Source organism: Acromyrmex echinatior, chromosome 11, assembly GCF_024713525.1.
Source record: "Acromyrmex echinatior isolate Ae372 chromosome 11, ASM2471352v2, whole genome shotgun sequence".
Lineage (NCBI taxonomy): Eukaryota > Metazoa > Arthropoda > Insecta > Hymenoptera > Formicidae > Acromyrmex > Acromyrmex echinatior.
Genome location: NC_141862.1, coordinates 10,347,200 through 10,361,089, shown reverse-complemented (window position 1 = coordinate 10,361,089; position 13,890 = coordinate 10,347,200). Strand labels below are relative to the sequence as shown.

At 36.2% G+C, this 13,890-nt stretch overlaps 2 protein-coding genes across 13 annotated transcripts in view; one reads left to right on the top strand and one right to left on the bottom strand.

Moving 5' to 3' along the window:
* LOC105148508 (uncharacterized) overlaps positions 1-12,566 on the top strand; it is a 63,695-nt gene extending 51,129 nt beyond the window's left edge. For all 8 annotated transcript variants that reach the window (XM_087411425.1, XM_087411422.1, XM_087411424.1 and 5 more), the window contains one exon: positions 6,876-12,566. In XM_087411425.1, the coding sequence (XP_087267551.1) occupies positions 6,876-6,983 (108 nt within the window). In that variant the 3' untranslated portion in view covers positions 6,984-12,566. The remainder of the gene's footprint in view (positions 1-6,875) is intronic.
* Positions 1,807-10,892, bottom strand: LOC147908137 (uncharacterized). 5 transcript variants are annotated; one of them, XR_015546740.1, is made up of 4 exons: positions 10,762-10,872; positions 10,369-10,589; positions 3,720-3,821; positions 1,807-3,352 (listed from the first exon to the last, which is right to left on the bottom strand). XR_015546740.1 is itself a non-coding variant. In XM_087411454.1 (3 exons), the coding sequence occupies exons 1-3, from the start codon at positions 10,818-10,820 to the stop codon at positions 3,775-3,777; spliced, it is 327 nt and encodes a 108-aa protein (XP_087267580.1). In that variant the 5' UTR covers positions 10,821-10,872; the 3' UTR covers positions 1,807-3,774. The 5 variants fall into 5 exon arrangements, 1 of the variants encoding a protein (XP_087267580.1); XR_015546741.1 differs by having other exon boundaries at positions 1,807-3,346; XM_087411454.1 differs by having other exon boundaries at positions 1,807-3,821.
* Positions 12,567-13,890: the final 1,324 nt, after the last annotated feature.

Here is a 13,890-nt window from a genome sequence, read left to right as displayed (position 1 = left end):
GCGTCATAATCAGAAGCCCGTATGATTGCCAGACCGACGGTGAGGAATCGGTATCACCTTCGCCGCAAGGTCTTACCTCCCGCCATTTGCTTATCGCTGCTGGCGCTTGTCAACTCGAGTCAAACGTTTCTCTTTCAGTACAATAATAGTCAATGATCCGACAAGAGAGTACGAGCACATCGGTGTCGTGCAGAAGGACCGAAGGGCGAAAGTCTCGCCCCGCTCTTCAAGTTTTCCTTGAAGTTACCTCTTCTCTTTAGCTTCGAAGTTAAGCACACCCTCGACTACAACGAATCGGCGAATGAAAGAGGCGGAGCGATTGTATCGATCGTTATTAGGCTTTTATTAGACGGAAGTGTCGTCGTATGCTTCGCAAAGGGCGCATCCGTACGGGGGGTCGTGTTAACTTAAGTGAAAATACCACTAAGTGGTCCAGCCGAGGGAGACTGACCACCACCTTCGGCTCGATTCTCGTGCACGGATCTTTTAGCGAGTCTGATCGTGGAATTGGCTGAAAGAGGATCTTTACGCGAGGTATCACTATGTATCTACGTCAAAATAAATCGGTGGTATGGGAAAATTACGTGGGATAGAACTTAATCGAGAAAATTATTACGAAGAGGATAGACGGTGGATGTCATGTGCCTGTGGATTATACGTGCAACGAAGATCAATATTATGAGTCAAAAAGAAAATGTTATAACAACATGTATAAGAAACTTTTTTTTCAAACTAGTTCAAGTACAATTAACGGACGGTGTGAATGAAACTCGATAAGCACTGAAGCGGATATCCTTAAATAGCGGATGCAGCACTATCACGAATATCCTCGACATATGTAACTGAGATATTTTAACGGCTTTGTATATCGAAGTGTCGTGGACAACGAGAATAATTCTTGACATTCGGAAAACCGATAACGTTTTGACGAATTGAATTTTACATTTTTGCTACAATTTTTGAAAGGAAAAGCGCTGCCTTATTGAGTAGTCTTGTATCGTCTAGAGAGAAAAGCTACACAATGGAGACTCGAGAGAAGTCGACGGAATGGGCTTTATTGTTCCCTTTAAAGGCAGGCCTGTTTGCTATGAAGTCATCGTTATCTTCGAAAAGCGTGAGTCGTGGCGAGAAGGAAAAGGAGAAGCTCTCAAAGAAAAGTCTTCGCGAGCCGCGAGCAAAAATACGTCGAGGATCATCCTTGTCTGATCTAGATAAGCTTCAGAATAAGGCGATCCTACCGGATGTCGTCAAGTCGACAGAGCAATGTTCCGAGTCGCTCCCACATTCGCCTGCTTTATCCCGAACGAACCTTCAGCTGGGCAGCAGTAGCGTGAGAGGCAGCATAGGTGATTTGATGAATTTGAAGAAATATGGTGGATCTACTTGGAGCGTGCGAAGTGAAACTCTCATTGCGAAAGCCGTGCCGTTGAGCACAGTAACGATGAAACAAAATTCATTGATCGATAAAAGCATGGAGGATGATCTTGAGGACGAATCACAGGATGAATTTCCGATCTCTGGAAAAGCATTAACTTGCGCTCAAAGAACTCAAAGACTCAGTAGACTTATCAAAAAGCAGAGACGAATAATGATTTACAATCCTAGCGTTCTGGAGAGAGATGTGGTAAGTCACCGTCGGTCAAAACGGGGATTAGAATAGTATTTTCTGTAGCAATAATTGGATATCTTTATTAAGAAAAAAACGTCAGTATTTATTTAGTAAAACTTAGGATTGGGAAATAATTTGTTACTTGTAACGAGACTAGAATTAAATTTCTTTTTTTTTTTTTAGTAATTGTAACTTAATTTTCTTTCTTTTTTCCATTTATAATTCTAACTAATTATATTTTTGTAGTTAGTAACTAATTTAAGTCACTTTTATTTCATATCAAACTTATTCAACATATAAGCAGAATTAAAATAAAATGTTCAGTGAAAAATCAGTGATTATTTTTTGTGATTAGAATTTATTGTGTATTTTTATTTCTAATAATTATCACACTCTGTAAATGTTTGCATTAAAAATTAAGCTAGAATCTTTTTAATATGCAAACTTGATATTGATCTCATAATTTTAATCTCAAGTGTGTATATATTAATTTATTATACATAATAGCAGATAATCAAATGTTTAGTATAAGTAAAATAATTTAGCATCGTTAAGAATGTAAGAAAAGATTTTTATATTTGAATTAGTAATATATTTAACAGGAAAATTATTAAAAAATAATTAGTTACAGTTTTTTTTTCTCAAAGAATAATTAATTACTGATTCTGAAAAATAATACATTACAGTTACAGATATTTCCCAATCCTGACTCTCCATAAGTCATTTTTGGTTCAGTTCGTTAAAATTGCCTGTATCAATCAAAAGTTTTGATAAGTATAGGACCTTTGTAATTATCACGGGATGAAAAGCGAGCAAAAAGCATTCTCAACCACATTTACACGGATAAATAAGTCATTTTAAGCATAGCGGCGACGCTAACAACAAAATGCACTGGTTTACACGACGAACAAGTGAAGTTACAAGAATCACGCGTCCACATTTGTCTCTTGCCACTCGCGCCACGTACACTTTATTTCTTAACGGATTACAAGTGAGACTACGGACAAGAGGGAAATGGAAAGAACCATTTGCTAAGATCGATTTATTTTATTATTTTTTTTATAGCGCACAGTACGATTCTAGGCTCAATTTTTATTGAATAGGTAATTTTTTGAGCTGAATATCGAACTCTATTCATGAGTTGTCCCTCTGCGGTGTGCACGTAATCGCGATCGAAGAGAACAGCTTCATCGATCTCATTGTCTCAGACGAAGAGAAGAGAAGGGGGAATATATACTTCGTCGTTGCTTCAGCTGAATTCGAAACAGCTTTTCCCTCCGTGATAACAGACACTTACAGAAATATTCATGATACATTCATGTCGCCTATACATTGCGGGACTTACTGTTAGGCGCTTGTATCCTAATACGCGAGCGGTCATCACAAGGTGTTTGTCTTGCAGGCTTGTTATTTGAGACTGATGCTAACGAGAGCATGTAAAATGAGAGCGCAGCGGGAACGTTCTCGTTCATCTCTGCGTTGTCGATAACCTCGTGAAACATTGCGGTAAATTCCGGTTGCAGCCGCGCGATACCGCCGGTAAAGTCTTTTTTTTAAGGTTTATGAGGTACGAACAGCTATTTCGGTGTAATTTTCATGCAACGGGATAATGCTCTCGTAATTTAGACTGATGCTTTCTACTCGGTAGCTCCGTTGGAACATATTGGAAACGTTGTCGTGGAAATTCTTGGATATCCGTCGTACTATTTCTGCCACGTAAAGTTTCCTTGTCGTTTCCTGTAACTTCGCCGAAGAGAGTCATGAGCGTTACTTTGACGAGTAACGAGTTAAGGGAAATGCAATTTCGAAACGTGTGTTTCGTGCAAGTGTCATTTTACTTATATATACATGTCATACGATGAAGTAACTCGGAGAGAATATTTATGACAGGCTTTCCTAAAGTTATTCGATTTAAAATCAAGTCAATTTATTATATTGTCGAAAATGTAATTCACATTAATTATTCGCAGTACGATTAAATGGGTTCCTCCCATTTAAAAGATTGTTTATCAAAAAACTTTCTCTAGCTCAGTTTACGTTCAGTGTCGATAAGCGTCAAATAGCCAATCGATTGTGGATTAGCCAATCTTATGGTCGTCCTAGTACTCACGATATGGGTAATCCTCTAGATGCTCGTTAATGTTCTCGTTGATTGACTTACGCTATTAGTCGATTGCAACAATGACAAATGAACCTCTCGCTAGCAATTCAACTGAAACAGAAACGTAAGCGTGTTCTTATCTTCCTACGCAATCCAACAGGGAATAATATTGTACGTGTACGTTCTAAATCTTTTCTCTATATTTAGCTTTTTCGTATTTAATTTAGCTATATTTACTCTTATATATTACTAGTAGGTCAACGAATACAATTACGTCTTGGAAAATGTTCAAGTGTCGTTGAAAAAGGATTTATTGTGTGAGACTTCGTATTTGTTCTTTGGGTAACCGAGCGGCATAGGCGGTTTCCTTTCAATTTGAGATTTCGTATTTACGAAGAAGATTATAAAAAAGAATTAAAAGCGGAGATCTTCGTCCTTTGAGGCATTCTGTGCCGTTGAACCAAGCCAATTGGTCCAGGCGCTTTGGAAACGTTTCCTTTTATCCGTCTCGTCAAGCAAACGAGACATCGACTCTTCTATTTGCCTCTTTATCTGGTCCGCTCCGCTTCCGGGCAAGTCGCGATTCTCACAAAGATTCTTCTGCATTATAGTCTCAAAGATACGCGATCATCAAAAGAAGTGAATTCGAAGCTACGATTTAATCCGGTGTCGCGTTCGAGAGGAACGAACCTTTTTCTATCAATTCTTATAATTTGTATCGTTTGCAAAGCAGATTGCAAAGCAGATTGCAAAGCTGACGAAATGCGAAATAAATTTTGATGTTGCATGACGCTGCATGACTCATTTCCATGATTTACTTAACCGATAAGCACTCGATTTTCGTTATTTGTACGTATATGTATATGTTAAGTCGTAAAATGCGTCTTTAAACGAGCCTCTTAAGCTGTTAAATAAATTGTAATTTTGTCTCTCTCTTTTACACAGACACAATGTGATCTAATCAATGAACCGTAGCACGCAGAACGTGTGATTTTATCGCACTTTTATAGTTTACCTCTTAGTAGTCAATTTATACATAATTTATATATAATTGGAATATAATTTACATATATTAATACAACTGAAAACAGCAGAAATAATTCATACGATTCAAAGAAAAAAAAAGAGATTAATCCACTTGATACGAGTTTGACACGACGCGAACTACGATTTCTGAGCTGGCTGTCGTGAAACTTAAGTTATATTTTTCATTAACCACGTTCTACTATGATATCGTTCTACGAGGCCTTGGTGTCATTTACGACAATGAGCGAGTTTGTCACGTTAATCGTATTTTGGTTGACATCAATCTTATTAACCGTTTTGTAAACGGCAGTTTGTAAACATTTCAAGCTCGAATCTGCCAGCCTGATTCTCGACTTTTACGATATCCGGTGTGTATCGTGAAATGAGGTTAATATCTTATATAATTTTCTCTCCTTTTTCTTCGAGTTATTTTCCTTTATGATAACGCTGATAAGATTAGTCAAGATACAGAAAAATATTTTCCATCACAATTCTTTTTTGCAACAGCTTGAAGCTGTTTCTACCGTTTTGAATAATTAAAATATAATAATGTTTTCGATATATCGGAAAGGAAATTCGTCCTAGAAACGAACTTATAAAATATTGTAACTTTACATCGGAAATTGCGAGAATTATATTAATGTGATCCTGCGTTGCGACGACGTTGTGAAGATAGAAATATAAATAATTCTATTTTAATTAAAATATGATATGAATAATGTATGATAAATGATACATAATACTCTTATTATTCTTGTAGAATATTATTTGAATACATTTACGAATAAATACTAATTACGCATAAATACAATTAATGTTACGAGAGACGAAGTTAAGTATTTGTACGTAATATTACGAAGGACAAAAGTATACATGTGTAAAGTATATGTATATAATTCACGATGATTTAATGATGAATTTTTTTTTATCATAATCCCTGAAACTAATTTAATTTAACGATTAATTTCATTAAGAAAAGTCTTAATAAAATTTAATGCATGCACTACACACACATACACACAAAATACAGATCGGAAATATAAAGAGACGGATGAAAGAGGGACACAATTAGACGAAGCTGTGTCAACTTTTTTTTATCATGAAAATGAAGTAATATGAATTTATGTTTTACAAACAACAAAATTGTTGTAACTCTTTTAAATATGGTTATAGAGAAAAATTGCAACGTACAAGAATGCTATTAGATGATTAAAAAATATGTGTAAAATGTATTAATACTTTTATATATAAATATATATATATATATATATATATATATATATATATCCAAATATAAAAATCACACTTACTATTTTAAAACAAGTTATACCCGTTAAATTATTACACAAATGAAATATATATATATATATATATATATATTTTAATATGCAGTCTGAAGCTACTACTGCTGCTTTAAAGTGCCGTAGCTTATTAAATTCCTAAATGATCTAAATGATTTTCTAGCTTAGATGGTCTTCATTTGTACACTGTCATACAATTTCCAATCTGAATTGTAGTTGTATAGAAATTTAGTATATCTTGGGTAGCTTTATTTGCGTAACGAAGATTATCCGGCCTTCTTCCTCATTGTTCTTCGGCTCGGAAGAGATCGCTGTTTTGCTATGGAATATTGCAGACATTTTGATCGTCAGATTCAGAATTCATGTTTATTCATGAATATCAAGAATATAATTAAAATGGCTGTCTCTCTCTCTCTCTCTCTCTCTCTCTCTCTCTCTCTCTCTCTCTCTCTCTCTCTCTCTCTCTCTTTCTTTCTCACCTGCCATTCAACAGTCAGTTTATTGTACGCACAACCACATGTTCAAATACAGTTAATTGCTAACAGTAATGGCTCCGTCATCATTTCTTTTTCTGAACATCCAAGTAACAAGTTTCTTTCATATTGTATTTTTGTGAGATCCTTGATCGTATTAGTCATTAATGAGATTTCTTTGTGACCATTATGGTTGGCCCTCTTTACTTTCTGTTGTCTTCATTATTGCGTTTCTTTTTAACGGAATAAAGTTCGATCTTTCTAAACTTTAATACAAATAAAAATTTATCACATTTATAAATAAATGTATTTAATTATTATTGGTGTTATAAAATATTAATACAATATTCTTTTTTCTGTTACAGGTGAGTATTATAATTTTGTCAATTGCCCCGATAATTGTATTGATGCGACATGCGACACTGCTGATTGCGACAGGTGAGTCATATTTTCACACAATGCTCTGCCATTAATCATTAGCGTATCAAAATATGTATGTTATTATCACAATCGTTGATATAAATATTTGCCATTCGAAAATTTCCAATAAATAGGAATAAAAAAAATGTGAATTGCGGGTTGATAAAATACTGCGTTTGATTACATTATTATTCGAAGTATCGATTAATGATACAAAGCAAAGCTTGACTTCTCCTGCGTCAAATTTTTTATAAAAGAATTTGCAGAATAATTATATAAAATAAGTATAGAATAATTATAGGATATAATTATAGGATTATTATGTATAGAAAAAAAAACTCATAAGATGTTTTTATTAGTTTGAGTGTCATAAATGTTAAATGTAACGAGAAAAATACATTATTGCCATTTATTGCCACATATTTTCCTTCCATTATATTTTTTTGGAATCTTTATAGAAATGCACTCCAACTATCTTCTGCTATTACGATCAAAACAATCACTGTTTAAGCGTATATAAAGCTTGACAACCGGTCTCAGGCATTAGAGTATATCGGTCGAAAGTGCAGAGAGAAATGCGCGAATACATAGTCGCGATTGTATGCGCGACAAACGAAGCAAGGCCAACGATTAAATATTCATGAGACGTAGCGCAATATATGCCTGGTATTTACTTTTATCGTAGAAACTTTTCTTTTTAGCTAATAATACAGCATTCACTATGAAAATCGTAACGATTTTACAATTTTAAAATCGTTGGAAATCATAAAAAATTTATGAATCTACGTGCGAAAAATGATTCGCGCTGGATTTTTATAATTCCATGTCTATTCTGAGAGCTTTCTGACAGCTTGGCTGGTTACCTTTTGAAAGATCGATTGTAATTGCCAAAGAATACTGAACATTGATTATAGAATTGCGATTTAATACCAATTTGCGGTATGAATCGATCTCCAGGGCAAATGAAAGAGGAAGGGAAACTAAGAAAATATTGACGAACATTGAAAGGGAGTATCGATAGTTTGATCCTAAAGTGCTCGTAGTTCTGAAAGGGGTCAACAGTGTCATGTAACCACCGTACAATGGTTCGCTTAAATAGTTTCGAAATTTGATCTATTCGGAGGGTAGCGTGCACGTCGACCGAGACCGATAAAATCCGCATTTTCTTCGTGTTACTTTGAGGGTTGCCTCCATCTTTTGTATACTTACGAGTGAGTATCTCTGATATATATCTGCCCTTTTACATCGTGAAAAGAAAACGAGGATATACAACACGTAAAACACACAAATATTTAAAAAACCCGAGATATTTAGAAATGCTTTTACTAAATGAAAAATGTACGCAAATGCGCTTAAAATAAAGAAAAATTAGAAGAAAAATTTAAAATTGGAAAAAATATACAAGAAGAATATTTTAAATGTTAATCTCATATCTTTATATAATGTTGGCGGGATTTTCATCTATTTAAGGTAATGATAGTCTACATGTGTTTTAAAAAAAGAAAACGACATAGCTAAATGAAATTTCAATATCGGTTTTGAAGTTTGCAAAATGGTTTTTAAATCCGGTATTATAAAACGAGGTCAAACGTATTTCAGGGAAGTTCATCTGAAGAAGTATTCATGTTCGAAAAATCGGAAGTTTACTTTCGCTAATTTATTGATGCTTTCCAGCAAGCAATACACTGATCATGTCATCTTGTTTAACGTTAGCAAACAAGGATGTAATAATTCACTGTTACACTTTGCGTTATCCGTATCTCTTGCTGGAAAGCACCCTATGTCTCGCATTTGGCGAAACGTACGGACTCTGCCGATTTATCTCGCGCAATTTGATCGAAGACACATTACAGTGGATACACATATTGGATTTTCCTTAATGGTAACTGTACGCGTAAATTCCATCAGACTACACTTAATACAAACCGAATACATGGGTTTACTCTATTTTATCACGTCGCACCGATCGATTTATAGAGTCTATAGAGTAAATTTGACGTAAACGGATACTTGTACATATATACTTTCGATTTATCTTAAGGAATAACTGAGGACATTATCTTGAACGTCCCAAATCTTCCTCGTAACAATTTGTCAAACTAATTGATCGAGGACATGGGCTATATCGTGACGTTTTTCCCCTTATTTTTTTATTGAGAGTCCGTCCATGAGAAATGGCATAATTTTTTATTGTCGCCATAATGCGATTACGGTAGATTGCATACGAAACACATAAAAGTTGACGTTAGCACTCAAGGTAGGGTCAGACCGTATTATTCGCGATTTTTGCGAATGGCTCGACATTGTGGCAGATCCGCGATGTGAAGTTGCTAGTTATATCCGGAAAGAGCGACATCGCAAATTCTAGTTGAATTGAGGAGCAAGCAACACCCAAATGCATCGAAACTAAACGAGCAAACGGGGCTTTGCTGGCCGTAAACACCTTGCGGCTTTCATGCTTTGCGAAGCTCATCTTCGATATAAGGAAGGAAGGAAGGAAGGAAAGCTTGAGGCAACGTCGTTATTACCAAAACCAATAGCTTCCGTCGCGTTGCAATATAAAAGAGAACGAGACATCTTACGACCTACCAACGTCGTATGTTCATAAAGTCAACGGATGAATATTTCCGCGGCAATGGCTCCCTTGGAGTCGTACGTGAAGATTAAGAAACGTCGATATGGAACGAACTAATACGTTAGCTTGCGAATGTATCCTTCTTTTTTTTTCTTTTCGTTATTTAAAATTATAAAATCGCACGACACAATCCGCGTTATATGTATACACGCACATAATAAATTTTATAGATTTTATCGTATATTTGATAAGTTTACTTATTTACAATTAATGTCGCGTGATGAAACTTTTGTATTAATGAAACTGATTAGAAGGAGTTAAAATATCGCGATATAAATGAGATCTATCGAGTTATAAAGACTTGAAAGAAATGGAGAGAAAAGAGGATCTATAAGATACATCTATTGAATGGCATTACATTGCATAGCCTCAGCCGTTCATTTTATTGCTGGCCATCGAGGAGTTCATCGATAACCTCGAATTGCCGTTACGAGAACTACCACGTAAGCATTGGACAAAAGCGGTGCTTTGCGAGACAATCGACTGATCGAACTAGAATAGAGCGAATGATTGACTGAACTTAGACAATTTGCTTGTTTCGAAGTAATCGAGAGAACGGACCATGCGTTACTAGTTAACATCATCAGTTAACATGACGTGTTCCGAACTGATCTCGACCTACGTAAATGATTTCTGAGGTTGAAGCGCCGATAGTTTCTAAAGCAAGATGCTCGGAGAGCATCAGAGATCGTTCGATCAAAATTATCTAATTGGAATTCTCCTGAGAACGACGCATCTCCAAGCTTTACGTCATCGATCGCCGATGAAATTATCGACCGATAGGGAGTTATTTTTGTTATTACCTTTCCGTCCTCTTGCACGACGAGATACTTCTGTATGCATGTTATCGGAACGAAACTGAATATAACTCGTCCGATGGGACGGGTTAAAATCATCTGCTAAAGTTTCGCAACGGTCTCGGACCTCTCGGACTTCCAACTTCGATCGTCGCAAAAATAGTATTATCCAGCGACGGGTGAGGTGGGAGGTGAAATTTGTAGATCTCATTTCGAAGTCATAAATGCTATTTCAATGAAATTATAATGCTCGATATTCTCCTCAGCTACGAGAAATTCTACTTTTGTTCGCGAATGAGGTTATCAAAAATCATTAAAGATCGTTTAGGTCTTATTTTCGGTGCGGTTCTATAATGAAACGATAGTTATGACATCGCTCGTCATCAAATTCTGACGTACCCGCGATGAGGAATAATCTGTAATCGATCAATCTTTCGGTAGCGCGATATCTCTTCCATAATCTCTTCCAATGATCCATCTGCTCCTCGTTGAAATTCATTCGCGAATATATTCGGTCCACACTCGTTTTGATTTGAATAGAGCTCTTACACTTCGAGCGACGCGGATCACTGCGTAGCAACGCCGTCCGTTCAGTACGCCAGCAAAAGAAGCCGTATGAGAAACCCTCGTTGTGATTTACGAGGTCGCGCGGAAGTTATGACAGGGGGCTTGTTCCTAATGCATTTAGTTACCGTTTAATTAATGATTTTCGTCAAGTTGAGCATGCGCTTGCTTGGTTAATTCAACGTCTTTACGTCTTTACGATCGTCGTCCGCTTCATAATCTCTTTTTCATTCCATCTTGAAATGTATTGCATATATAAAGAATGTATATGTATATGTGTTGGTGCTATATTAATATTAATGAAACACCCTGCGAAATTAAAATGATAATTGTATCATAACTTCAATGTTCTTTGCTTTCCTCTTCGCTAAGGAAGTTTAGCTTCGTTGAATTTCTTATTTTTTGATCTGAACTTGTTTATCGATTCGATTCATTTCGTAATAAATGATATCGCAAATGCTCAGATCTTTTACTCTCTGAGGATCTCATTAATTATCATTATGTGTTCACTGCTCCGGACAGCAGAACAAGCTCTCGCGCGTTTCGAGACAAGTTCTCTAATCGAGAACAGGTGTTCCCATGTATACGCTCGCTTACCGAGGATTTCGATAACTGACAGGCGTCGTCGATCCTACGCTCGATGAGCAATAAAGTGCAGACGAGCGTGGAGTCTCAAGAACTGGAAAGTAAAAAGAGCAGCTGACGTGAAACGCGCGCTCGTTGGAAGTGGGACGGTGAGATTTTCTCTAACAACACGCTCTAAGGCTCGTGCTTTGCTGGAAATAACAGGGCTGTCGACAGTTGTCTTTCACATTTCGCACATTTCACTTTATTCCTTGACTTTCTTTCCGCTTCTTATATTGAGTCTTTTCAAACCATCTCGGAGCTTCTCACGAACGTGTCTCGCTTCCTTGACGAGTCGCACCGATTTCATATGCTTTTAAGTGCTTTTCACTGTAGGGGTTCCGAACTTCCGAAAATCCACTATCCGTCGCGTTCACCTCAAATTCTAATCTCTACACCCAATAAAGTTCCTCCCGCTCTTACTTCGAAGTGATCAAATAGGATTTTTGTCAAGCAACATTTTAGTCTCTTTTGAAACATTTTTAAAGTCTCTCTCTCTCTCTCTCTCTCTTTTTTTTTCTTTCTTTTTTTCCTTTCTCTTTTGTCCACTTTATTTATTACTCTCGAGTTCCGAATAAACATGAAGTCTGGCTGAACGTCTGGCTCGAATCTGCCAAATGAGGAAAGGCTTGTTGTGTTTTGACCTCCTGGCCGTTTTCCAAGCACACAATTCGACTGTTCCGTCTGCTAAGTAATTGAAATTCGATTGATCACAATCGAAAATGCTGACTTGTCATTGCCGGCAGACTGGAAAATAAGCGAGACAATTGTCATACCGGTCGGAAGCGAGCATGTGTGTGTGTGTGTATAACTTATGATTTTGTTAAGGACAATAAACCTCGTTCAAGCTCGAGCTACAAATAATACAGCACTTGAATGAGCGTATAGTATTTTGTCGAGTCCATTCATCATGCAATACTTCCGAGTGTCTTGTATTGTTTTTCTGTATGAAAATGGACACGGCATATTTATTTTTGCTCTTACTTTTCTGTAATGTTTGTTGGATGAAAAGAAAATGCTGAATTTAAAGTTGACCAAAAAAGGGTCATAATAATAAACTAAATTTTCATATATAATTAAGTAAATGCAAATAACCAAGTCCGAATATTCGCCATTATTGGCAGCTCATATATAAAGTACTAAGTTTAGCATTCGAGATCACATAAAGCCACATTGAGTTATTTTTGGTGCCAACAATATATTTGTTGATAGAACTATAAAAATATAATAATTATTATTAACGTTATAGAAGTAATAAAAGTGGCTCCTAATAATTATTTATCATGTAATTATATAGTTATAAATACCAGTCATTAATACTTTTTTCTTATAATCAGTACAAGATATAAAAAAAGAGGAACGGAAAAAGATGTGTGTAGATTTGTACGAGCTTTCAGAAAGTTCTATTCGAAAATTGCGCCCGCGCGATTAGAGAGAGAAAGAGAGAGAGAGAGAGAGAGAGAGAGAGAGAGAGAGAGAGAGAGAGAGAGAGAGAGAGAGAGAGAGAGAAAGAGATTTCCGAAACTTACTTACTGCCTGCTTGCTTCATTTTCAAGACGGTTAATTTCCTCTGCTTTTGTAATTTATTCTTCCACCTTGCTGCAGAACAACTTACTTCGTATTGTTACATTGCGCTTCCGACTTTACGCCAAACTGGAATCAAGTAGAACTATCTTTTTCTCTCTATTTCTCTATTTCTCTTATCGTATTTTTCTTTTTTATCGCCCCCGCATTCTTCAGTCATCTCGCAAACTTCGAGCTAACCGATTTTCTATTCTATAACTGATATTCGAATTTTGTTTGCACGTAACAACGAAGATCTCTATATTGAAGCACGATGCTTATCCGCTGAGCCAAGCTCCGTATTATACTTCTCCTTTTATTGTCGGAAATTGTGATACGAACGCGCTCGAGAAAATCTGCCTGAGGTGATTCCAAAGGAACTTGCGATACCTGCGCGCTTATAGCATGAATTATTTCCTTTTTAGTTATATTATTCTTAGCGATATAGAATGTACTTCAATGACGCAATTTGACAAGCTAAATGGATCGCATAATAACCCAATTGTAGAAAATAAACGCTCGTGGCTGTTTGACTGACTAAACTAAACCAAACAACGCGAAACCGACAACGATGATAGATAATGCAGAACCAACAGCACAGATTCAGATAAAAATTAATGACTGGCTTTGATAAAGTAAAACATTGCTCTCGCGGCGATTAATTATCCATCTTTCGTGAAAATGAACAATCATTTCAGATGCCTAAGTAATAACGATCCCACAACAAGTGGCTATTGCTTTCGGCTTTATAACCGGGCTATCAGCTTTATCGATTGC